The sequence below is a fragment of the Mustela nivalis genome (assembly GCF_964662115.1).
Source record: "Mustela nivalis genome assembly, chromosome: 9".
NCBI classification, from domain to species: Eukaryota; Metazoa; Chordata; class Mammalia; order Carnivora; family Mustelidae; genus Mustela; species Mustela nivalis.
This window is the reverse complement of record NC_139028.1, coordinates 52,245,567-52,272,305: the sequence shown is the minus strand read 5'-3', so window position 1 is coordinate 52,272,305 and position 26,739 is coordinate 52,245,567. Positions and strand designations below refer to the sequence as shown.

At 38.4% G+C, this 26,739-nt stretch overlaps 2 protein-coding genes across 8 annotated transcripts; one reads left to right on the top strand and one right to left on the bottom strand.

The window, feature by feature from the left end:
- Window positions 1-333: 333 nt before the first annotated feature.
- TMEM126A (transmembrane protein 126A) lies at window positions 334-8,927 on the top strand. Its single transcript, XM_082749100.1, has 5 exons — window positions 334-480; window positions 2,626-2,751; window positions 6,016-6,209; window positions 7,953-8,067; window positions 8,685-8,927. The coding sequence occupies exons 2-5, from the start codon at window positions 2,660-2,662 to the stop codon at window positions 8,875-8,877; spliced, it is 594 nt and encodes a 197-aa protein (XP_082605226.1). The 5' UTR covers window positions 334-480; window positions 2,626-2,659; the 3' UTR covers window positions 8,878-8,927.
- A 3,598-nt stretch (window positions 8,928-12,525) lies between these two features.
- On the bottom strand, window positions 12,526-18,030 carry CREBZF (CREB/ATF bZIP transcription factor). Of its 7 annotated transcripts, XM_082749093.1 has the most exons (5): window positions 16,660-18,030; window positions 16,374-16,451; window positions 15,231-15,299; window positions 14,489-14,603; window positions 12,526-13,444 (listed from the first exon to the last, which is right to left on the bottom strand). In XM_082749093.1, the coding sequence occupies exons 1-2, from the start codon at window positions 17,754-17,756 to the stop codon at window positions 16,436-16,438; spliced, it is 1,113 nt and encodes a 370-aa protein (XP_082605219.1). In that variant the 5' UTR covers window positions 17,757-18,030; the 3' UTR covers window positions 12,526-13,444; window positions 14,489-14,603; window positions 15,231-15,299; window positions 16,374-16,435. The 7 variants fall into 7 exon arrangements, with proteins under 7 accessions (XP_082605219.1, XP_082605216.1, XP_082605218.1 ...); XM_082749090.1 differs by having other exon boundaries at window positions 14,489-15,299; XM_082749092.1 differs by having other exon boundaries at window positions 12,526-14,603.
- Window positions 18,031-26,739: the final 8,709 nt, after the last annotated feature.

Here is a 26,739-nt window from a genome sequence, read left to right as displayed (position 1 = left end):
GCTGGTTCCGACTTCAATTGAACCGCATCCCCATTGAACGCGGACGGCTGTGCAGTTTCCGTATGCCCCACAGGTCAGCTCATGAGGTAGAGAGGCTCTATGGGCCAGGCACTGAGGTAATGCGTCTAAAGGTTACTTTTCAGTGAAGGAACAGGAAATCAACACTTCACAATTTCCACAAGATCAGTCCTCGAAAGCAGCGGGGAGGGTGTAAAGGGTACCCTCCGCGCTCGCCGAAACTCCTCACCCAGGAGCCCAGCACTTTCTCGGCGGGAAACACCTCCGCAGGGCGTCGCCCGGGCAGGCAGCCTGCGTTCTGGCAGCCCAATCAGCGGCCGCGCCCCCGCGCCTGCCTGGCTCGAGTCACGTGCCAGCCAAAGATGGCTGCGTTCAGGGTAGGAGAGCAAAAGTTGGAGTGAGCTCCCAGCGTGGCCTGCAGAGGACCGGTGCAGGCACCGAATGCTGTGAGGAGAGCATAAGGTACTGGTATCCCTGAAAAAGTGGCCGGGTATCCAGAGAAGTAAAGCGCGGTGACACGCTGTCTGCCGGCAGTGCGGGAATGAAATTCCGGGACTGAGTCGGAAGCGGGGGAGGGGAGACGGCACCTACGGTCTCTTCACTTTCCACCCAGAAGAAAAGATCTTATATTTAAACCAAGAGAGAAAATAAATGTCTGCGCTTGGGTTTAATCCAGGTTTTACTACCAATATCCAGAGTGACCTTGGCCTAATTTAATTTTCACAGTCCCCACTTGACTTGTCTCATGGTTAACCTGAGGGACGTGAGCTAGCTAATGCAAGCGCCTTTTGAAATGTTTGCAGTATATAAATACATTATCTTAGATACTGGTTTTATCTTGGATTAGGATTTATTATTAGTAACAGACACACAACGTCTTACTGCAGGTTGTCGTGTCAAACTTTTACCGAATTAAGGGAGACTTTTAATAGGTACACTTCAGACATAGCTAGTTCATTGGGGTGCCTGGGTGGCTCAGCCTGGGTGGCTTAAAACCTCTGCCTTGGGCTCAGGTCATGATCTCAGGATCTTGAGATCGAGCCCGAATTGGGCTCTCTGCTCAGCAGGGAGCCTGCTTCCTCAGTCTCTGCCTGCCTCTCTGCCTACTTGCGGTCTCTGTCAAATAAATAAAATCTTAAAAAAAAAAAAAAAAAAAAGCTAGTTCACAGAACTCGGAACCTCACCAGTATGCAGAGCGTAGAGCAGAGAACTAGTGATAGCATTAGGCAGGATTTTCTGAGGAAGTAACTTTTATTTCAGATATATACACCATACACTTTGTCTATATCCTGAATTTATGGCTCTATACACACACGTGTGCACACACCTGCCTCCAGTATGTACACTGTACACTTTCTGTGTATACCGGATTTTGTATCTACACACACCCGTAGGGCAGAGATTGTGTCTGTCATGATATGGTAACCAAGGCTCTTAAGAAGTTTGAGTCCAGGAAACCTACATGTAAATTTCTAAGCCTACATTGTACTTTTTAATTTTGAGTCTAAGGATATGAAATCTCACTTAACATGTTCCCAATGATCTTTTATATCCCAGCAGTAAATGACCTTTATTACCCAGCAGTAAATCAGTGTTGTAAATTAACCTTATAGCAAATAGATAACCATGAAAATCTAATTTCATAAGATCATGTATTTTGCTGTGATTTCTGAAACTTGTGCTTTCCTTAACTTTCCTACCCTGAAATCTTAATGAGCTAAATCTTTGGGTTAAAACTCATCATTCACCATCCTGCGCCTACTCTGCATTCATTCCAACTAGTGCAAGGATCAAGAAACTACTGGGCTATTAGATGAAGAACATGTTGGACATGCAAAGCCTAAAATATTTACTTTGTGGCCCTTCAGAGAAATTTTGCTAATTCCTATTTCAGGGTATACCTGTAAGTGAAATTGGTAGTATGTTTCTTCTACCTACTAAATAATACCAAATTCTCTTCCAAAGTGTTTATACCCATATACTTCTACCAGCAGCACACCAGAGTTTCAGTTACCCTACATTTTTGCCAGAAACTGAAATTGTCAGGTTTTAATTTAGCTAACCTATGTATGGATATCTCACTGTTTTGTTTTGTTTTGTTTTCCCCTTGATTATAATGAGGCTAAGCATATTTTCTGTTTATTGGCTATTTGCTTCCCTCTTTGGGAAAGTACCTGTTCAAACCTTTTGCCAGTTTTTCTGTTGGGTTGCTTGCCTTCTTCTTGATGATGTGCTCTTCTTTACATTTTCTGGGTACTAACTGCTCCTTTGTCAGTTATACTGCAGACATTTTCTCCCACACTGGCTTACCTTTATAGTATTTATTGATCAACACAAGTTCTTAATTTTAATTAGTTAATATTAGTTTTATGTTCAGTGCTTTTTGTAAATTAAGAAATATTTTTAAGGCTTATAAAGATATTCTGTATTTCTTAGAAGCCTTATGGGGTGTTTTTCATGTTCTGGTTTGTTTCACTTACAGTATTTTTTTTGGTGTATGTGTATGCATTGATTTTTCAGATTATGAATCAAGCTATAGCTAATTTCTTAAATGAACTGTTCATGGTATTTAGAAAGCTTTTTATGAGCCCTTTTGTTTTTCTATAGATATATATTATTGAAAAATATTTTAAGGCTCAAGATGGAAAATCATGAACCACATGATACTGTCAAGGAAAACTTAATCTTCAATATCATAACCAGAAAAATTAACCAACTCCCAGAAGCAGAAAGGTAAGACTCCCTTCATAACTTAAAAATATTTTTTACCAGGTAGATTTTCATCATTGGTTCATTATCCCACATTTATTTGGTTTGAACATAAACGTAGAATATCAGAAGGAAACTGAGCTCTTTTTCTTTTCTTATTGAGAAAACCTGAGACCAAGAGATTAACCATTTTGCTGAAAGTTGAGGCTAGAATTCATGTCTTTGGATCAAATTATATGATCATTCTCAGTTTTTCCATTTGGCTTAGAGTACTGTTCAATGTGAACATTTATGGACTCATCTAAGTAACAGTCCTTTAAGATGGCTTTTAAATTGTCTTGTCAGTGCATTTCTATTATGTCTAACAGTCCAAGAGAGTGCTTTGTAACACATATAACTAGACAAGGAATGCCACAGAAATGGGATCATGGCTAAAAGATCTTTATCATTAAATAGAAAAATGCTATATAAGAACCATACTGATCTTTGAGGACAACACTGAGTGAACTATAGTGCACTTCCTTAGCAAGAAGACCTCTCTGACTAGGTTCTGTTTAAAGAGAAATTATGAGGCCAAAACGGATTTAAAAAAAAAGAGCCAGCCTAGGGAGTGGGTAGGGGGACAGTTGTCACAGGCAGACTGGTTGGCATATGCCTAAGCCACAGGATAGCAAAGAGTTGATCATATCTGAGGAACCAGTGTTACTGAAGTACAGGGAAGTAGGCATAAGGCTGAAGGAACAGGAAGAATTTTAAGCCAGAAATTAGATGATCCAGCTAACATTTCTAAAGAACATTCCAGTTGCTTCTGGGAATTAGATTTAAGGTAGCAGAGAAAAAAAAAAAAAAGACAGTAGGAAAACTGGCATGGTAGTCTGGAAGTGGTGATGGTAAGGAATATGTTTTAGAATCATAATCTTAACTGTCCTGAGTAAATTTCAGCCTTGCTGCCACTTACCCTCTGAACAAGAGAGAACCTATAAACTCAGGATGCAGTAAGAACTTGGTGAGACTTCATAAGCTGTATATCCTACACCTCTTCCCCCACCACACACACATTATACATCCTTTTTGTTATTTTCCTGAGGTAGATAACAGAAAAACTTTTCAAGCCCCAAAGGGCCTGTGTCCATGTTGCCAGGTCAGTAAGGTAAAGCGCCAGAAAGACACAAGGAATAGAGTAGATGGTGGCAGCTTTGAAGAGAAAAGAGCAGGCTATATCACTGGTACTTTAACCAAATTAGAATCAACAAGCAGTGGGGAAGCAAGCTGGAACTGCAAAGTAAGCTTTGGTTTGGAAATAGTAAATTGCTCTCAAACACTGGTACCTAAACAGAGCAGATGATAGTGTCTCATCTTTGCCTTACTCCCTATTTTCCTTTGCTCCTATTATCCTTGTCCTTCCAGGTTTGAATCCTCATCCCTTCTTGCATTATCATTTGATATACTTAGTAGTTATTTGAAAAGCCCTTAGGTGTATGAAACTTTAATATCAAAAACCTTTCTGATCTATAAAATAATTTTATGTACCATATATTTCATTGCCACTTGTTAAATATAGTTGTGTTTCACTCATGTGTCTAGTTTTGAATGTGTGTGTGTGTTGCCAAACAATCATGAGTCTCTATTAGTAAAGGCACTTTTTTGGAAAACTGACTTGGAAAGGAGCTATTAGATAGTAAGTTTTGTACCTACTGAATTATTAACTAAAAAAATGTGACTCTAAGCCATAGGAAATTAAAATTTGGGAGACCACAAACTGCTGTTCAGATTCTAGTTGCACTCCTTTTTATTTACATATTTGTTAAGTTTTTAAAATACTTCACATCAGCCTATAGCCTAATTTATATATTCAAAATAATTATAATAATATATTAAAAATATATATGGGTAAACTGTTTACCTTTGAGCATTTGGTTGCTAGGACTAAAGTTGAGATAATATATACTTCACCAGATTGTTATGAAGATAAAAGTATTTCAGAAGACACGCTCAAGTTTCCCATTCCCTCAGTGCCCACAAAAACATACAGGTCTTAGGACACCTGGGTGGCTCACTTGGTTAAGCGGCTGCCTTCGGCTCAGGTCGTGATCCCAGGGTCCCAGAATCGAGTTCCGCATCGGGCTTCTTGCTTGTCAGGGAGCCTGCTTCTCTCTCTGTCTCTGCCTGCCACTCTGTCTGCCTGTGCTCGCTCACTCGCTCTCTCTGACAAATAAATAAAATCTTTTAAAAACAAAAACCAAAAACATACAGGTCTTTCACATTCGTGTTTTCTGTTGTTACTGTTTGGTAGGTTCTGTAGGCTCTCCTCACTTTGTAAATACTATCTTGTGTACCCTAAGTTTTTAAACTCTTTTTTGTACTTCCATTACCATTTCAGTAGATTTGTTGTATCTCATGCTCACATGTCTTTCATCCTCCAATAATAAACTATGAAAACACTGAAGGTAGAAAATTTTTTGTGACTTCAGCATCAAGTCTGCTGCATGTAGTGGTCAGTGATTGAATGACAAGCACCATTATGATTGCAAAGTGACAGGTAAGAAAAGTAATGCTTTATGCAATGCAGGAAGCTTAGTTAGGAATTCCTAGAAAAGCTGTTTTAAGTGTTAACCATAGAAGTTAGGGAGATATTGTGTGGCTATTCTGGCTAGTAAGTAATGAAAATTTAAGAGACTGATGCTTTTGTTGTAGATAGCAAGGCAGGTAGAAAAATAAAGTTAAGTACTCGGCTGAAGAGTTTAGAATACTTTCAGTATCTAGCATTAAGTTTAGGTATTATTTTTTCCAAAACTAAAGCAAGCACAGAACATGTATTTTAAAACTCATATATACCTTGACTAAAAACCACTTAGTAACTCAATCATCAATTTATTCTTTATTTCAGTGAGTTGTTTAAAGTACCTAGCATAAAGCATCCCTTAAATGTTAGCACTCCTCCACCCCCCTATCCTGACTAATGCTTCAGAGTAAAGTGAAAGGAAACATAATTAACTCCACCTTACTGAATGCCTTTTAGGTGTCAGGTGCTACTGAAACCACAAGATGAATGTATCTTTGTATCCACTATCTTCTCCACTTAAAGACTAGTGGAGAAGCCTGACATAAAAATCAGTGATTATAAGATAGTACCACCTTATTATCTATTGTGCTAGAGAGGATACTGGTACTTTCACCCAAAGAAGAAGCATTCATATCAGACTCTTCAGACATACACCAGAATTGTTGGACAACTCACACACAAAATATAGTACCTCCCAAAATATTCTCTTTTTTGTCTCCACTCAGGAATCTGCTCGAACATGGCTCAGCATATGTTGGACTTAATGCTGGTCTCTGTGGTCTAATAGCAAATAGTCTTTTTCGACGCGTCTTAAATGTGACCCAGGCTCGTATAGCTGCTGGCTTACCAATGTCAGTGATCCCATTTTTGACTGCAGACTTATCTTACAGAGGTTTTGTAAGTTTACCTTTGATTACAGGTAAATTCTATTTCACTATCACCAGAATTTGCTTTAGTATATATTATTTGCACCTTTCACTAATCCTTAAATATTAACATCAGGTAGCTAGCTATTATGCTATATCGTAGTGAATGCATGGATAAGACTGAAACTTGCTAGCCTATGTAAAGTGGAAGGTCATATTAGCAAAATCTTTTGTACAAGTAAAATACACATACATGACAGTTCTAAATACGTAATCTAACTTATCTTTCCCACAGTACATAAAGAAGTATTTGCAAACTTTTTTTTTTTTTAAAGATGACTGCCTTGGGTTTAAAAAAAAAAAATTTAGTTAAGTCCCTCAAAAGAGAAAACAGTTACGGGAAGAGGAGTCTACTTACATAGAAAATCTCTCAAAGCACTAAATGTATATACAAGAATTATCAAATATATGGAGACCTGATTTCCTTTCGACAGTTTACCATATATGCTGAGTGCCTTGAGTACAGGCAGGTTTGCCACACTACTGCAATAAAGTGTCTGTTGCAGTAAAGTCATATTAATTTTTTGATTTCCCAGTGCACATAAAAGTTATGTTTAAAATATGCTATGGTCTGTTTAAAGGGTACAATAATAGTATTATCTCTAAAAAAACCAATGTACATACCTTAAAAAATATTGCTAAAAAGTGCTAACCATCATTTCGATTTCCAGTGTGTGGTAATCACTTATTACAGATCATGGTTACAAATATAGTAATAATGAAAAAGTTTGAAATACGAGAATTACCAAAATGTGACAAGAGACATGACGTGGGCAAATGCTGCTTGCAAATTGGTGCCTACACACTTGACCAAAACAAGGCTACCACAAACCTTCAATTAAAAAAAAAAATGTATAATCTGTGAAGGGCAGTAGTGCAGCACAGGGAAACATGAAAAATCTGACTGATTTCACAGAAAAATATTACCACAGGTAATGGTGGGATAGCAGGAAGACAGTCCATTTATATTCTCTGAAGTGCTGTTCCAAATTGGTTTCAAAACTGGATGAATATTTTGCTTGAATCCCCATGATCACTGTAGAAAGAATTTTTATGATCTAGGGAAAGCTACCATCCAGTCAACTGAACAGACTGAGTAAAACATGTTATTAACTTAGCTTTCTATTCTTAATGCAGCTTACACTAACTTGGAAATACATAATTTTGTAAAAATAGTCACACTATATAATGTAAAAACAAAAGATGAAGTACAAATTTTTTTTTTAATTCCCATGGGTTGGGGCCCCTGGGTGGCTCAGTGGGTTAAAGCCTCTGCCTTCAGCTTGGGTCATGATCCCGGGGTTCTGGGATCGAGCCCCGCATGGGGTTCTGGGATCGAGCCCCGCATGGGGCTCTCTGCTCAGCAGGGAGCCTGCTCCCCCGGCAACCCACCCTATCTGTGCCTGCCTCTCTGCCTGCTTGTGCTCTCTCTGTCAAATAAATAAATAAATCAAAAAATTCCCATGGGTGAAACATTTTCTGCAGACAGAAAAATATTAGCTCAGGTTTGCCAATACAAGTGCAGAAAGATAAAAGCAGTGCAAACTGAGATTAAAAATCCTCTAGCATTTTAGGTTATCTGTACATATAATTGTACCTTATAACATGCCTTATAGATTTGCATTTGCTGCCTAAAAATTGAGTATCTGTGATACGTTTAAGATGACCTTGCATTCTTTATATCATGTTTGCTTGACTATCATGACCTTCATTTTCAGAACTGATTTATTTCCTAGGTGATTTGAATTGTGAAACCTGTACCATAACACGGGGTGGACTGGTTGGTCTTGTTCTGGGTGGTCTGTACCCTATTATCTTGGCTATACCTGTGAATGGTGGCTTAGCAGCCAGGTAAGATTGTTCTCATAATCAATGAAAAACTTCAATATTTAAATGATTACCTAGAAAATGCACAAATTAACATAGATAATTTTCTGCTTTTAAGGCAATGTTTTTTAATTTGAAAGAGTTAGGCTTTTTTTTTTTTTCTTATAGTATTACTTAAGAATTTGAAAACAGTTCTAGAAATTGATCCCATCATACCTCTTGCATGTGTAGTTCACGTTCTTTACCTTAATTTGTGTATTGAATGCCATCTACAAGCTACAAACAGTACTGTGCCTTACATGATAGCTAATTATATGCTCTGTGTTTAGAGTTTGAGCAATTCCACTATAGGAAAATTCCATCATAAAATGGTTGGCTATAAAGTAGAATTCAGTTATTTTCTGATAGAACCTTACCAAGCAACCTAAGCTGTATGAGCCTTCAGAGGTGAAGTGGAGAAAGGGACAAAACAAAAGTACAGTTTTCAGGACCAACCAATATTTATCAAAGAGAGTAACTGGATTAACTTAATCTTTACCTAACTACTTTTATCTTAAGACTTCTGGGATTAATATATTTTGTACATGGATTTGCCATTTGATTAAATATCTTTATAGAACTGTCTCAATCTTTTCTCATAGGTATGAGTCAGCCCCGCTACCAGAGAAAGGAAACATCTTAACTTACTGGACTAGAGTTTCTAAGCCTATCTTTAGAAAGATGTTATTTCCCATTTTGCTCCAGACTATGTTCGCAGGATACCTTGGATCTCAACAATATAAACTATTTATAAAGGCCCTTCAGTTACCTGAACCTGGCCTAGAAATTCAGTGACTGTTAAAACAAATGTGTACACAAAAATAAAATTATAATGTTTGAATAAATGTGTTTAGTGTATGAATAAACGTAGACTTTTAATCATATGAGGTATAGTTCTGGGACCTTTAACATATGGCTACACAGGGCAGCAACCAAAGGGTGAATATTAGTAAGGGCTATCGCTTTAAACAAGAGCTTAACTTCTCTAGTTTGCCTAATAGTCTCTTCTACTATGCTTGCTCCACTCCTTTACATTAAGCATATTTGGGTTAACAGGAAAAATAACCATATAGTTGTTTTTACTGAAAACCTCAAAGAATCCAGGCAGGAATGAAAATGGGAGGTAGGGATGAGGATCAGTTCACTAAGCAGATGTTCACTATGTTTTCCTAATTTACTGTTTTCATAGATATTAATCTCTTAATAGAAATTTAGAACTTCTATAACAACCTTCCTCACAGAGGAATCAATTCCAGTAGTCCTGAAAAATGGTAGGCTCAGCTAGAGCTGATAAAGCTGATGCAGTGGTACAATGATACAGTTACCTACTTCAAGAGTCCTCTTATTTGTCTTTGGAAAGCTATATTCTTGGAAAATTAAGGCAAATTCTATTTTTGAAGCTTCCATTAGTTGGGACAGTTCTTTGGGGATCACATACCTAGGACTCTTCTTTTCAGCTGTGTGATGTTAAGCAAGTTAACCTCTCTTCTCTGGTCCTCAGTAACCTCACTCAGGACTGGTATTACATAATATAGGGAAGTTGACTAACATAGCACTTGACTAAATGGTAGCACTTAAATGGAAGCTATATTCTTCCTATATTCCTGCTTTTGTTTTCTAAAATAGCCTAGTCTAATAGCCTTCATTTCCCAAGACAGATCATTTAAATTTTTGAAGTGACTTTTTGTGTTCCCCTTTGTAAAACTTTTCATTTTAGTTCTTTCAACCATTTTCTTATGTGACAGCATCTCAATCAGCATTGCCCAACAGAACTCGATGTGATGATGGAAATAAATGTTCTATACATGACTGACAGTGTTAGCTACTAGTGGTATGTGGCTACTGAGCACCTGAAATGTAGCTACTCCAACTAAATAAGTGAATTTTTTAAATTAAATTTTTTAGCTACATATGGCTAAGAGGTACAATATTGGACAACAATACAGATTTAGATCAACACTTTCTAATGAAATAAGCCAATCATACCAAATAAAATAAGTACTATCCCAGATCATATTGACAAGCATCTTCATTATTCAAGTACAGTGACATACTTGTTAAATAATCTTGTGCTACTTAATTATATGAAAGGAGAATTTAATTTAGCTTGTCACCTAGAAGAGGCAGCCTCATGAGTGAGGCTTTCAGGGTCTGTTCAAAGAGAAAGCAGTCCAGCTAAAGATTTTAAAATTAAATGAAATTAACAAAATACATTTAAAATTTTTCAGGAAGCAAAGCTGATATTCAGCAAGTGCCTTGAAATGTATTCCCTAGCAAGTTTATATATGAAATGATCCCAATTATGAGCAAAAAAAAATTTTATTTTGCTGAAAATATTCTCTTAGTTAGAGAATTAGGGGTGATTTTTATGTTTGATTTCTTGCTGAATTTTCTGCTTTCTATAATGGATATGCTTTACTTAAAGCTCTCTGACCCAAAATTATACACTTATATGTATAGTCTACCATTTTTATTTAAAGGAAAGCTCTACTTATCACAGCAGAGGAAAAGATGAAAAAGTAGTTTCTGACTTCAAAAGTAAGAAACCCAAATTACTAAATTAGATTCCTTCAGAATGGTGCTATCAACTTGGACAATTCAAAACCACTGATATAACTAAGTTGGTAATTCAGTACAAATTGTTTTCCTATCCTGATAAATTCTAGCATATTACCATCTATAAAGAGAAGAGTTTGCAATGGTTTCTGTAACTAAAAAGGATTCTAGAATCTGTCCTCTACCATGTATTTTTTAAATCATCTTTCCAATTAGTAAATGGGCAATGTAAACAAAAGACCATATTATTTTACATCTATTGCTACAAGTCTCCTTGTAGACCAAAATTTTTGCCTGGGGGCAGGTAAATACATGTAAACTTACTGTGATCTGCATTACAATTTAGGGAACAGTCATTTGTAGCTAAGACCTAAAGAACACAGCCTCAGTCAGGAAGACAGCTTTTAATAGTTCAGTAATACTAAACAAACTATTTAAATCCATCTTACAATTTACGTGGTGTAGTTATCTGGCTTTAGGAGGACTCATTATATTGTACTTCAGATACTGATATAATTTGTAAACCCCAAACTGCATGCAGGACATTAGAAGCCAGAGGGGTCTAGGAAATTGACCTCTGTGGGTATACAGCAAAGATGCAAATTCAGAGGCAGTGTAAAAAAAATTGGGGGACCAATAAAAATCAAATCTGCATATTAACATAATTACACAATTTTTCAAAACACCACTAAAGACTACGTTTTTAAATTAGGTTGAAAATTAAGCAGAATAATTTTCAACAAAAATTATTTTGGTTCAAAACTATAAAAATTACCAAAGTCCACTGTGAACTGGTTTCCTTTTAAAAAAGTGGGGAAAATGGCTCTAAGACATCTTGAGTGTACAAATCGGGGAAAGGTAAAAAAGGAATAAAAACACTTATTAGTAACCAAAGCAATGAAAGGAGCAAAGCCAAGGTCACAAGCAACTATTATAATCTATGTGTTTTTTAAAATATTTATTTTTCTCTAATATTGAATCTATATTCCTAATAATAGTCATTTACTTTCTGAATTTAAATTACTTCCAGTTTCATTTTTCTCCATTTCAAAACTGAAAGTAAATGACCATTGTAGTCTAGGTCATAGCTGAGAGCAGTATGGTATGGTAAGACAATAACAAGTAACTGCCAGAGAGGACTGAGATAGTCAAATTCAAATATGTGAAAAATACTGTGTTGGCCACACAAAACATTTTCCAAGTCTCTAGTGGAAGACCTCCCCATTTTGTCCCTTGCTTAGGTGGTAACTAACTGGTTTCTGAAGGAAAAACTGTACAGTAAAATATAAAAATATAAACATTTGGAAAGGTCTCAAAACTTTGTGTTGACAATGAGTGTGGGGGAAAAAACACTTCAAAGTATTTTACTGCCTATTCAACTTTCAAGAATCAGATTAGTTAGCTTTAAAAATCTGATTAAATTAGTGAGACCTTAAACTAGTACTTCAAAATGCTGAACTAGGTGATCACAAATTTTTAAAGGTAATTACTCATTGTCAGTGAATCACTCCATTCTTAATTGTCATCAACTATTGTTAATGCCAAATCTTTGGTTGTGGAATTACAACTAGCTGTAGCATTTGTATCCTAGAAGCATCCATCAGCTAAGTATAAGCCAGTGGGCATGCTCTTTGCTGCCTCGCATCACAGACACTGACTAAATTTAGATTATAAGAAACAGAGTGGGTTTAATAGGTTTAGTATAGTATCATACAATAACCAAACTGTATAGTTATTATGATAAATCATTCTGGGCCAATCTCCTACCCCTCCCACCTCTCATCTGCACACTTCCCAATGAGTCAATTAAGATAAAATGACTCAGTCTAGACCAGACGAAAGAATGCATTAACATAATCCAACAAAAATGAAATAAACAATCCAGAGTTGAGTGTTTTTTCACACTTGTAATAAACTGGAAAAAAGTTTCAATTAAGTAAAACAACCATATTATGTGGAAAAAAAACACTCCCATCATCCAAAATACTAAAGCCCTTACATAACACTGGTGACATTTTAATATATAACATCAGAAACTAGGATACCATTCATTAGAAACCTCAAAATAGTCAAAAAGTGTCAAGTACTCAGAGAAAACTCAAGAAGCCAAAACCTCAGAATGCGAACATCCTATTACCCTGAATTGCAAATAACTACTCACATATTCAGTCATAATTTTTTCAAAGATACACATGACACATCAATGCATCTATTTTAAAAAGACTACTCTTTATAGTTAAGGACTTTACATTAACTTTTATATTCTACTCAGCAAGGTCTGCCTATACTGAAGATTAGCTCTCAAGTTCCAGGAAATAAATACAGACTCATGATATGCTTTGTGATCCCTGATGGCCTGTTTATGTAATTCTACAGCACTGAATGTTATTCCATAGAATGTGTTCTTGATTATGTAAAGAATCTAATATTCCTTGATGAAATACTGCAATTCTCTTCTCCAACAGTTACAATTTTTAAGTTATGCAAAGAACTGATCATCACTCCCATGAAAGACCCAAAAAAAAAAAAAAGGTATAATTTTGTTCCAAAATTAACTTAGTCTCATGTATTTCTAGTAAGTCTTTCAAGGATTCCAGAGAATCTTTTCATATCTCCATTTCTGGAAAGTGAAATCTGGAAAGTGAAATCAGTATAGAAGTAATTTGGGAACTTGAAAATGGCATTCATTTTTTTTCAGCAGATGCCAAATTTTTGACCGACATGGCTCCCACAATTACTTTGTTACCATCAGTCCAGTCAGTTAACAGGTTGTAGGAAAAGATTCGTTTTTGCAGACACTGCTAAGCTGTTTAAAGAGAAGAGAAAGAGATTAATTTAGTGATTACAAAATGCACAAATATTTAAAATATTTCGAACACTTTTTGCCGGATTATATCAGAGGTGTGACATTTTAACAAACGTGGACCTTTTTAGTTAGAACTGGTCAAGAAAGTGCAGAAACAGTAAGTCAATATGATAGAAATAGGAGGTCAATATGGTGTGTTAGTTCAATTAATGTATGAATTCCTGTCACCATCAGAAAACAAGTATCAAAAAGCTACCCTCTTTACACTAATTCTGTATCATTTTGCCATAGAGGCAATTAGGAATGATGAAAAAAAAAAAAAAGTTCCCCAAATACTAAGATGTTTTCAACCTCTACAGTAAATAGAGCCAAACCTTAAAATTTCAACGCAATCCATATATTCCAGAAATCTCCTTTATCCAACTACTAATCATTTAGAACACAATTTTCTAAAAATAGTAAGACAACAGTTTCATATTAATCATAACTTTTTTTAATTAACAAGTAGTGAATAGGACACTTTAAGATATTGTTTACTACATACTGAAATAAACAGATCTGTTGTAAATTCAGAAACCCAAACATTTACAGTAAAATGTGCTTACACATAAATATGATCAAATTTATTTAAACCCCCTGTTAGATAGGTCCTAAATACATGCAATACCATGTAAAAACAAGACCATGAAGTTGATGTAAAAAATGACAAAATCACTAAGTCACCAAAATTAGAAAAGGAAAAAAAAAAAAAAGAATGAAATGGAAACTAAGAAAAGACAGTTAAAACAAGGAGCCTAACAAAGCAGCTTTAAAAATAGGCAATACTAATCTCCATTTTCAAAAGTTCTTAATCAAGTAATTCCAAAAACTGCCATTTATAAAATGACATCCTAAAAATCTACACTTGGAATTTTCAAAGCATCCCAATTCCCAGAAAGCTTTGACTACTGTTTCTCCCCAGCCCCGAACTTCAAATAATGCAGGAAAAGCACTGACATTAGAAGAAAATATTCCAAGGGAATGGTTTTAGAAAAACACACTTACTGCTTCCAGAACCTTTTAAGACCCACAGTCAGCATTAACAACAATCATTTTTCCTATTTTCATCCATTATTTTCCAATGTCATGTTAGAGATGAATAAATTCTTTGAGCCCATAACTGAAAGATCAACAAACCTGGTTTTATTATGACACCGTATTTTTGTCATTGGTACTGCACAAAATTATATACAAAGAAATATATACAAAAATGTTCGTTCAAGTATTAATTAAATTTCAATTCAAGGCTTCTGTTTCAAAAAGCTACATTTAACATATTCCATAGAGATAGCACAAATTAGTCATTTCAAATAATTTTTCCAACTACTTTTGGTTTATATATATATATATATATATATAATTCAGTAGGCACTAAAAATCCATGCAGCTGCATTGTGAGGGGCTTGCTCCTGCACTTAGGTATAAGCAGGTTCATCACTCCAGGTTGTGAATTTGGCTACTACCCATTCATGCTCAAGTGCAGTAGGTGATTTTACAAAATATGCTGTAATGCACTGGAAACCAGAGACCGAGTTAGGTCTCAAATTGTGTTATCTAGCAACAAAACATTTACAGTTGTGCAAGAACAAGGATTCCATTTTTATAACCAAATAACAACAAAATAAAACATGTGTAAGATAACTTACATCTTTGGACTGCTGGAAAATACTTTTTAATTATGAACATTTTAAAATAAAAGACAGCAGAAGCCCTGATATTACCTCTTTTTCCTCATTTCTTATACTACCTTTTAAAATAAAGCAGGAAATGTGGCCAGCAGCTGGTCCCGTCTCTTCTGCCCCAACAGCTGTATCCACTTTAGCACAAAGAAAAACAAGGATGCTAAATATGTATATACTTTATCAAACAGTGATGTTTCACAAAGAATTTCTTAATGCCTCTTACACTGAAGGACACTAAATCTATACAATTGGACAATGAATAATACAGTACTTCAAGGGAAGAATATGTCCCATCTTTGGAAAAAGTGTCAATCGTGTCCTTAGGTAGCCAGAACCACTCAATTTCAAAAATTATTTTTAAATAGGACAAAAACCTTTGAAATAAGGAGAGTAAGATTCCTTGTGAAGCCTCACTTTACACGTTTTCATTCACATTTCACAACGTTCAATATCTAATCATACATAAATTTAACCTAAATTTTAATACAACAAAAGTAAAGGTGTTCAACAATTTATTTATAGTCAGTGATAGGGTAATCACTGTGCTGGTCCTCAAAGAAACATTTCATTATCCATTCTCATTCTCCTTCAATTAATTAACAGAGATGCATGTTATTTTCCAACTTCTTTAGTGGTGAGATATTAAAATCTTTTACTCTAGATTGTATTTCTAGATCTCCTACTGAAAACTAAAAGGCATACCCAAATATTTTAAGATATTTCTGTCATCTCCAGCAAAATAACTATCACATTTGTGCAAGCCCAAATACTTATTGTCAACCTCTAAAAAGTTGCTCTAAAATTGGAATTCCAATTTGCACCTTGTACAACTCGGAACTTCCATTCAACTTCACCTGTTTCACTGTCTCCAAACTGTATCTCTATTAGCAGCTTTCAGTGTACAGTTGGAACCGATGTCATCCAAGGCCATGTCCACACTGGGGACAGAAGAGCTAGGTACACGCAAGTCTGAACAAGGGGACACATTAACAGCTATTTCAACCATAAAAAGCATCTTAAATACATTATTGACCAGCACAAGTCTGTTTCCAGGGTGGACAGGGCCCAAATTAGATTTCCCCTCCCACCTTCGAAAAAAGAAAAGAAAAAAAAAAAAAAAACCCCACACGCACACAAATTGAGATGTTGCCCATTAAAGTAGACTAAGCAGCAGAGCATGAGCGTTACGTGAAGAGATGGATCCTTACCAGGTTGTGAGGCGGGAACGACTGTTCTGTAACCCCTACAACGGAGCCTGGCAGGAAGGAAATCACCTAAAAAAGAAACTGTCAGAGAGATTTAATAGTCACATGTTATCATTAGGAGTTGGTTACAGTGTCACATTCATGCTTTTAGCTAAACACTTAAAGATTCAATATTACTTTTTCCTCCTCTGAAATGTGTCCAGTGAAGATGTCCCACTAAGGTGTTTTACATGGTGTAAGGGAGTTGAAAGGGGTAAACGCGGATAAAGAGCAGATTACTTGACCCTACATTTTAAGAGAAGACGACGCCTTCCGGGCGCACGCCGAGCAGAACTCCACCGACACCTTATCCTTGTCCACATGAAGACACACTCCTCCCGCTGAGTCGTCCTCTTCCAGCAGGTCCTGCTGCTGCTTTCCCACGGGCAGAGCGTAGTCATGGTCACCGGCGGGCGAGTCTCTGAAGAGCGAGGTAGTCAGCCGCAGTCCCACGCCGCTCAACCGGCTCAGCAAGCGAGCCAGTCCGGTCTCGTTGGCTAAGACGGCCCGTAGGTAGCGACTCTCCTCCTGCAGTGCCTGCACGCGCTTGCCCAGCTCCCGATTCTCGGCCCGCAGCTCCTGGTTCTCGGCTGCCAGACCCCGGACTCGACTTTCCAGCCCCATCACGTACTCCTTCTTCTTCAGCCGATTAAGACGGGCAGCAGCCGCCGCCGCCTTCCGGGGACTCTTTGTCGCCGCCTGGTTGCTGTCGTTGCCACTGCTGCCGCCGCCTCCTCCTGGGGACTTTCTCCGCCTCTTTTCGCCGCTGCCACTGTCACTGCCGCTGCTGCAGCCTCCGATGCCGTTTAATAGCCTCTGCAGCAGGTCGGAAAAGCGCTGCATCTCGGCAGCCGCGGCCTCGTCGTCGTCGTCCCCTCTCCACAGGCCGCCGCTATCCGAGCCTCCGCCGGACGAGGAGAGAGGCCCGGGCGAGCTGAGCCCGGGCTCCAGGTGCCAGTCCGGCTGCCGGGGGTCCAGCAGATCTGCCAGTTCCAGCCCGGAGAGAAAGTCCATGTCCTCCGTCTCCTCCCCCGGGACGCTGGCGATCGCCTCCTCCTCCATCTCCTCGGGCGAGGGCGCGCGCACGGCCACGCCGCCGCGGCCCCCCCTCCCGGCCTCCAACTCGCCCTCGTCGCCGCACGGCTGTTTGCGGCCGGGAGATCCGGCCGCCGCCGTCTCTTCCTCCTCTGCCGCTGCCGCCGCCGCCGCCGCCGCCGCCGCCGCTGCCGCCGCCGCCCGGGTCAGGTCCGGGGGCAGCAAGCAGGTCGCGGCTGGAGCCGGGCTCTCGCTGCGGGTTGGGGAGTCGCTGCCCGAGGCCGCCAGCAGTTTGGTCAGGCTATGCCTCATGGGGCCCAGCGGCGGGCCCACGTAGGCCCCGGCCCCTCAGACCGGGCCTCGCGGGCCCCAGGGACCCCAGCGCGGGGGGCCAGGGAGCTGACCAGAGCGGAACGAAGGGGAAGGTCCGAGTCACCTCCCACCCCACTTGGCTGGTCGACCCCCCGCGCCGGGGCGGGGGGGAGGGATGGGAGATCGAAGCTGCGAGGCCCAGCGATGACTCGACCGCGCCACCCAGACAACGGCCTGGCCGGAAGTCAGTCGATCTCACCCCAGCCCCTCCCACGGCGTTTCGCGCTCCACAGGGCTCTAGTATCGCGAGAGTTCATTGAGGTCTGGAATGGGAGTAATTTCAGCTTTCCAGTGATGTCATAGTCCGCAAGCGGCAAAAATAACAAAACCTGAATTTATTGAGAGACAGTCTACTCTCTCCGCCTTCGCTTTTCGAGCTTCCGTATTCAGGCTTCCAACTTCACGTGAAACTGCTCTCTCTCAGAATTGAACTTTTAAATACCAAATTTACAAATAATCTTAAAGTTATCCTGCATTTCCCTGGAATTTTACGACTGGTGATCAGATACCGCCTGAAATTGCTCCTTTCCCTTTCCGTTTGTAATGCGCAATCCTTTCACCCAACAGAGTACCAGGGGAAAAAAGAGAGAGAGAGATGTAAATAAGTCATTCAACATAATTTTCCCAAATTTTTATCATACTAATTTTATTAGAATGTCTAAGCCATTTCTATGCATTTTCTAAACAACAACCAAAAAATCGTCTTGTCCTTGTCTGTGATAATAATGCAAACCTATTTTCTGTGTGTGTTCTGTAGTGGGCGTGATCCTGAGCACGCGTGGGTGCGCACATGCGTGCCAGTCTTTGTACTGCCACCATCTCACGGTGTGAGTGATGGTTGTATTGCCGGTTGTGTTAACAGAGGTCGTTTTGTTGAGTGAATGATGTGTGTGACTTTTTTCCTGTTTGTTGTATGGCGGGGGCTGGGGGGCGGGTGTCATGAAACCGACATGTTTTTTTGTTTTTTGTTTTTCTGAAAAGGACTATTAATCACATTCTAAATAGAATAGTTTCTGGTTTTTCCTGAATGAGCCTGATTTTGTTGCTGTTTTTCATCTATCAGGGTAAAAAGAGTACCCTTAAAAACCCCGCGGCCAGGTTGAACAGCTCTGTAGTATTCTTTTCTGTGTTGCGTTGGCCATTTTATGAACGTGCTTAGTTTTGATAACCACGGGTTTTTAAATTAGTTTTTTACATTTTATATTTTATTTATTCTGATCAGGGTTTCAGGATCATATTTTCTCTGACATTGACTTTACTTGAAATCATAAAAAATTCTGATTTAAAAAATAAATATTGAAATGGGCTATAGAGGGAAACTCTTCTCCTTAGAACTCTGGGGTTTCAACTAAATGTTCTTTAGGAATTTCAGAAGTTTCTTCCCCCTTAAGTCTTGTGACAATGCTGTGATCTCTTCTCCATACTAAAATATAACGAACAAAAGATACATCTCTGTCAGGTAGAGTTTATAATTCCTTGAAATGGTTTTAACATAAGGTTTTATTGATTCATTTAAAAAATTATTCCTGAAGCATATTTTCCAAATATAAGAAAATTGCCATTTGAGGGACACCTGGGTGGCTCATCTGGTTAAACGTCTGCCTTCAGCTCACCTTCAGCTCAGGTCCTGATCCTAGTGTCCTAGTGTCCTAGTCCTGCCTCAGGCTCCTTGCTCAGCAGAGACCCTCCTTCCTCTCCCTCACCCCTGCCCCTGCTTATGCTCACCCACGCACATACTCTCTCTCTCTGAAAAATAAATAAAATCTTAAAAAAAAAAAAAAGGAAAAAATTGCCATTTGAGACGAATATGTTAGGAAGTGTAAATGCAGAATATAAAATCTAAGATAATGATTCTCAAAATCAGGTGTGTGAAACTACTACTCAGGGAGTAATGAATATGTAAATTACCCAAAAATGGGTCTGTAGGTCTGTGTAACATTGGACATCAAAATTCTAGCAATCATCTCTAATGGTTCTAGTGATAGTTGAACCATAATAATAGGGTCTCTAAATTTAAACCCCATAGAAAGTTAAAGTATCAGTCTCTTTCCCTAGACGTGTTACTGCATAGGAAATCACTTCACTTAAGTATTCTCAGTTTTATAATAACCGAAGTTTTATATCTTTTATCTGTGCATAATAAAAAGATATATATAACTTTAAAAATTTCCAAATATTTCACAGAATATGTGAACAACAATACGGTATCCACACTAATTCTGCAATACTATCCAATACCCAGACACAACAATTCAGCAATTAACATTTGCCATATATGCTTGATCTGTTTGTAAATGTTTGTAAAATACAATTTTTTTTGCCGAGTCATCCCAAAGTTGCAGACCAGACACATGACCCCAACATACTTAAGTATATATCTTTAAGAATAAGAACATTCTCGGGGCACCTGGGTGGCTCAGTTGGTTAAAGCCTCTGCCTTCCGCTCAGGTCATGATCCTGGGGTCTTGGGATGGAGCCCCGCATCCGGCTCTCTGCTGGGCAGGGAGGCTGCTTCCCTGCCTCTCTGCCTACTTGTGATCTCTCTCTGTCAAATAAATAAATAAAATCTTTAAAAAAAAAAAAAAAAGAATAAGAACATTCTCTTTCATAATCATAACACTAATATAAGGTCATGAGAAAATTAACGATCATTTACTAACATTATCTATTATCCATGCCATATTCAAATTCCTTCAGCTTTCCTCATAATAATCTTTTATAGAGGATACTTTACTTTGAGCCAGGATCCAATCAAGTGTCATGTACTGCATTTGGTTATGTTTTTATAAAGTTTTTCTTTTCCCCCCATTTCTCACTCTAAAAGAGTCCTTTGTATTATTTAGCTTTTCTTAATATTGGCTTTTTGAAGAGACAAGAGCAGTTAGTTGTCTTAAAATGCACCACATTCTGGGGCGCCTGGGTGGCTTGGTTGGTTAAGTGACTGCCTTCTACTCAGGTCATGACTCTGGAGTCCCAGGATCCCGTCCTGAATCTGGGTCCCAGCTTGGTGGGAAGTCTGCTTCTTCCTCTGACCTTTTCCCCTCTAATGCTCTCTCTCACACTCTCTCCCCCTCAAGTAAATAAATAAAATCTTAAAAAAAAAAAAAAAAGGCACCACATTCTGGATATTTCTGTTTCTTCTTGGTGTAATATTGTTCCTCTAATTGCACAAGGTATTTGAGATTTGAAGCAGTTCAGAAGTACAGTAAAATACAATGAAGCAAAAATTCAAAATTTTAAAAAGCAAAGCTAGTGAAAATCTAGATGAAATAGGAAGATAAGGAGTTCCAAAGAGGGGAAAGTTTGTATTGGAATAAGATAGACATAAAATCTTATAGTTACTCAAGTTGAGCTAATAATAAACTAAGCTTCCACGGCAAATCAAAAGAAGAAATTTTACTTTGTTTGCTCATGAGTAAACTTTATATGAATTCCTTAGCCACTTTTCCGGTTCTACGGTCTTAAGAAACTTCTCTTTGGGATAATGAATAAAGTAGCAAAGAGCCTCAACGAATAGCTATGTTTATATGGTTGTTTCTTAGAAATCAAATGTCAGGGAAGTTGGACTCTGATAGATCCCAAATATCCAGAATAGTACCTGCCACAGCTTAGACTTCAATAAATATTTGTTGAATGAATAAATGAAGGTCTCCAGTTTCAGTGGAAGACATAACACAAAGCTCAACTAAAAGACAACAATTCCGCAAAGGGAGAAAAAAAAAAGCCTATGGTATCTAGAATAATAAAGAAAGAACCTTCCAGATAACATCATAACATGGACTTTTCCAAGTTCAAAAAGAGCTGGAATTTTCATGGACATTGCATTGAACTTATTAGTTTATTTTTCCAAGTTATTTTATGTACTTTTTGCTACTGGGCTGCATTATTTCTTTATATTTTCTAAGTGGTTATTGTTGCTGCAAAGGAAATCTTTTTGATCTTCCTTGTTAAATTTTTTACTGATTATTCCACTGAAAATTCTTGATAGTTTTTATTTTCAATTTATTCCTGGTAGACAGTTACATCACCTTATTATATATAATAACAATTTCGCCTCCTCCTTTGCAATACTCTTTTTATTATCTTGACTGATCATGAAATACTTCTGCCTTGATGTTAAATAATACTGTCAATTGTCTTATTTCTGACTTTAACAGGAATGTCTCTAGTGTCTCGCTGTTAATTTCAGATGGAGAAACCAACCTGGCTATTTTAAGCAGAAAACTTAGTAATGCTGAGAATGTGTGCACATGAAGTCATTGGGAGGACTGGAGGAGTAGACACTATGCTGCATGACCAAGAATGCTTCTCAGTACAAAGTAGCCAAACAGGCCTGATAGGGCTATCTCTGTCCCAGTTGGGAAAGTGGTAAAATAGAAAACTGGAATTTGGGTCCAAGTGCATGACTACTGACCACACTCTCCACCCCCTGTATTATCTATTGCAGCCTAACAAATTACCCAAAATCTTAAAACAACAGTAGATATTTGCTTATGGCTGTGGCTTAAACTCATAATAAACATTATCTCTTGAAGTTTCTGTTGGTCAGAAATTTTCAAGTGCTTTTGTTATGCAGTTTGGCTCTAGAATTTTCATGGAATTCAGATTTTGGCTGGAGAGGCAGTCATCTGTGGGCTTGACTGGGGCTAGATATCGACCTCTGAGATGGCTGGAGGAAAATTCAGGTCCCCTTCCAATGTGGGCCTCTCCATTGGTTGCGTGAATGTCAACACTGCATGGTGGCTGGCTTCCCCCAGAGTGAATGGTCCCAGACACCAAGGAAGAGGCAGCAATGTCTTTTATGACCTGGCCTCAGAAGTCACATGCAATCACTTCTTTAGTAATCTATTGGTCACACAGACTTTACTTCCCGTGAAAGGGGACTACACGAGAATTGAATACTAGGAGACAAGAATCATTAGGTACTATCTAATGATTAGGGGGCTAGCTATATATAAAACTCTATCCCATAAAACTAGTGAATGAATATAGGGATGTTGTTGCAGAAATACCCAGTGTTTCTAAGAATATGCCTGGCAGCAACAACAGCCAAAGCAGGGAGGGAGGGGGGCCAGGGGGAGGGCCCCTACCTTATTTGCATCTTCCAAATATAACCGCACTGCAGCGGAGTCTGGCAAATAGAGTTTGCTCCTGTGTTTCTTTTGTTACAGCTTTTCCATTTTTGTAATAGGGGGGAAAGCACTTTAAAAGAGGGATTGAAATAAATGATGAATACTGATCTATAAAGTCTTCACCATGACTTCAGCACTAATGCCTGCATTTACTGGATTTTCTATGGCAGAGGATTGGAGCAGAGATGGTAGGGAATGCAGGTAAATCAGAATTGGATAATAGCGCTACAGAGGCCCAAACGCTCGTTTTAATCTAGTTTGCCTATTTGTCCATGAAAGTATAATCTGTGAGGAGCAGGAAGTAAAACCATGAGAAGCTCTTACTGAATGAAAATTGAAGACTGTGGGATTGACAGTGTTTGGGCATTGCAGGATTATCTTTACAAGCACTGCATATTCGCATGGTTTATGTGCAATCCCCAGTGTGCTAGCTATATTTCCATTCCTTTGTCCTCCTCTCAAGAGAGCATTTCTAAATGCAAATGGATGAAAGTAACACTATCGTGGACTAATCTTGGAATCAGATTTGTTTTCTTTAAAAATGACCAACATTTATAATCAACTAAAATAGTAAAGTACTGGGATGTCTCCCAACTAATCAAGCCCCACAGTTGCTGCCACTGAAGTTGAGAATTACTGCTTTGGGGGAAGGGACAGCATGTGTAGAAGTTTCAGGGATAGAGATTTGGAAGGGCGAAAGCAGGACTTTTCATGTGCTGATAGGAAAGACTCCACTCCTCATCTCTCACCCTAAGCACCCCAGAGCTGAAACTTGGCTGAGCTCCCCTAGTTTCCTATTGCCAATTCCAAATTATTTCTCTTCTTCATTCCTTCAGAAACCTCAGCCCTTTTAAAATCTTTTTTTAAATATTTACAATTTGCAATCATAGGCAAAAGTAAAGGGTATACCGAATCCCTATATATTCCTCATCCAGGTTTAAGTACTATCAGGATTTTGCCACACTTGTGCAATCCCCCTGCCTCTTTTTGCTCAAGTATTTTAAGGTAAAAATTCCAGACATCATGTCCTTTTTAAAAAAGATTTTATTTATTTACTTGACAGACAGAGATCACAAGTAGGCAGACAGGCAGGGAGGGTGGAGGGGAAGCAGGCTTCCGGCCGAGCAGAGAGCCCGACGCAGGGCTCAATCCCAGGATGCCGAGATCATGACCTAACTGAGCCACCCAGACTCCACTAGAAATCATGTCATTTTTATCCTTACATGTGTCACTACGCATTTTTAACTCTAAGGTCATTTTTTCCTATAACCACAATGTCATGATTGCAACCAGTAACATTACTATGGATTTCTTGGTATCATTTGAACCCAGTCAATATTCAGTTGTTCCACAATTTCTATCTACAGATGGCTTGGTTAAATCAGGATCCAAACAATTCTATGCATTCCATTTCCTCGTATGTCTCTTAATTCTCTTTTGTTCTAGGACGGCATCCCCTCCACCCCTTTTCCCCAGTGCCATTTGACTGAAGAAATCAGGCCAGTCGTTTTACTGAATGTCCCATATTCTAGATTTGTTTGTTTGCCTTCTTGTGGTGCCATTATAATTCTCCCATTAGCCCCATCGGTCCTGTAAGTGGGAAATTACTTCCAGGCCTAGTTCGCTTCACACATTTATGGCCAGAACACTTCCTAGAAGAAAAGGTGCACATTCTCAGGCATCCGACAGCACATGCATGTTTAGCTTTCCTGTTTTTAGTGATACTAAGAATGATGGAGTTTTCAAATGGCGACACTCTAATTCCTCCTCCCTTGTAAAAGTCTCCGTTAACTTTTCTCCTAATAGTTTCACCTAATGATGATCAGTGCCTGAATAAATTATTTCACTACGGGTTATAAAATAATGCCTTTTAACTTCTTTTATTCCTTTAATTACCTGGGATTCTCTGAAAAACAACTATGTTTCATCACATAGGGGCCATTTTGTCACCCTAAAATACAGGGAACAGGAAAAGGAAGATAAATGATCAATTAATTCCTTTTAATAGTGACTTTTCAGTTAGTAACGAATGAGCTTTGCATTTGTTGTTGTTTTTATTTTTGCTACTGTTTGTCTTTTTTATGTATCATAATGAACTCACAGATTTTAAAATATTCAGTTTTGTTTCACTCAATTGCAGTTGTTTTTGTAGTCAAATTATTCATTTTTAGCCATTGGGAACCTCTCCAACTTGATTCTGTGTTAGTCTTTGACAGTTTACTTGCTTTCTGGTACAACTAACTGTATCAGGTTCATTGTGTACGTTTCCAGCTACCGATCTGGAATTAGCCCTTTCTCCAAAGAGTCCTTCGTTTTAATGGAAAAGAGTTTTTGGAAGCCACAAACTGGGCCTGAGGGATGTCACTGAAATTAGGCCTTTCAGTTGACAGAGCTGGGACAGATCTATTTTTTCAAAGAAAAACTGATGTAGATTTAGACTGATAGATAGACTGACTGATAGATTTAGACTGATATTTTTTATTCAAATTTAACATCAAATGCTTTACTCTACTTTTTACTATCTTAACAGGCACACTGAAAATTTTGTGCCTAGCAACACGAATATAATTAGTTTTGCTTTAGCCTCTCTCATTCTCTCTCATACATATGATATACAAAACTCATATGTATGATAGTTTAAAAAATACTTTAAAATATAATAGTTTTAAAATAATGCCAATATTAAAACTAACCATAAAACTAAAGATTTGGTTGTGATTCTAGTTTTCCTTGGAATATTGCCTATTAAGGATATTCCTTTAAAAAAGCTGTTTTCTAGGATGCCTGGGTGGCTCAGTTGGTGAAGCATCTGCCTTCAGCTCACGTCATAATCTCAGGGTCCTGGGATAGAGCCCCATATCAGGCTCTCTGCACTCAGCAGGGAGTCTGCTCTTCCCTCTCATTCTCCCTTTGTGCTATTACTCCTCTCTCTAATAAATAAATAAAATCTTTAAAAAAACCCAAAACCTCTTTCCTAAATTCAGATAATTTTTTCTCTTTATGGTTACACCAGTGTGAAATTCATGCCCTCTTCTGGTCATATCTCTCATTCACTGAAAGTTTTAGCTCTGTTCTCTAGCTTCATCCAGTATGAGGTTCCCCAGTAAATGACCAGACGGTCTGATGCCAATACATTCCTTCATTCACTGCTCTAATACCTTGGTAGTTTGCTGATCACAGATCTAGGTTTTCAAAGGACCTAGTGGCAGGATTTGAGTGGGGATGGAGGTGGGGGGAGGACTGGGCCAGATTATGAAGGCTCAGACTTCTGCCAGGGACGGAGGTAAACATGGATGTGAGTATAATGAGATTAATCTGACTGCAGGGTCTGTGGTAAGAGTCTACTGCGACTGCTTAGTCTGCAGCCCTGGGTGGCATGACTACTGGGAAAGGCAGTTTCTTACCAGTAACAGGACATGCTCTGAAGGCTGCTGAGCTACCATAGTCTACTGTTTTCCTCATCTCTTGTTTTGGGCAATTCTTACCACATTTAACAGGCTTTAGCTTAACTGCCACTTCACCCACCAGGAGGGAAAATCAGGAGGATAAGGTCTCTGCCTTGCTCACATTGTGTCCCAGAACCTGGTACAGTACCTGGCCAATTAACGGCTTTCAATAAATAATGAGGTACATTAGATGAGTAACTTATTAAAACGGAAAGATCAGAATTGCTTAGCTTGCCCTACCCTCTACCATCTCTTGTTTGTCTGTTTGGGCAAAACCAATACCAGCCTAAAGGCTTTAATATATGAGAAAATACTCTCTCTAAGATCTAAAATTCATGTCACACA

Excerpts from the sequence above, each read along its gene's own strand:
- TMEM126A (XM_082749100.1), top strand. The coding sequence starts at position 2,660 with ATGGAAAATCATGAACCACATGATACTGTCAAGGAAAACTTAATCTTC. Across the intron at positions 6,210-7,952 it reads AAGTTTACCTTTGATTACAG|GTGATTTGAATTGTGAAACC; the intron begins GTAAATTCTATT and ends TTTATTTCCTAG. Across the intron at positions 8,068-8,684 it reads AATGGTGGCTTAGCAGCCAG|GTATGAGTCAGCCCCGCTAC; the intron begins GTAAGATTGTTC and ends CTTTTCTCATAG.
- CREBZF (XM_082749091.1), bottom strand. The coding sequence starts at position 17,756 with ATGAGGCATAGCCTGACCAAACTGCTGGCGGCCTCGGGCAGCGACTCC.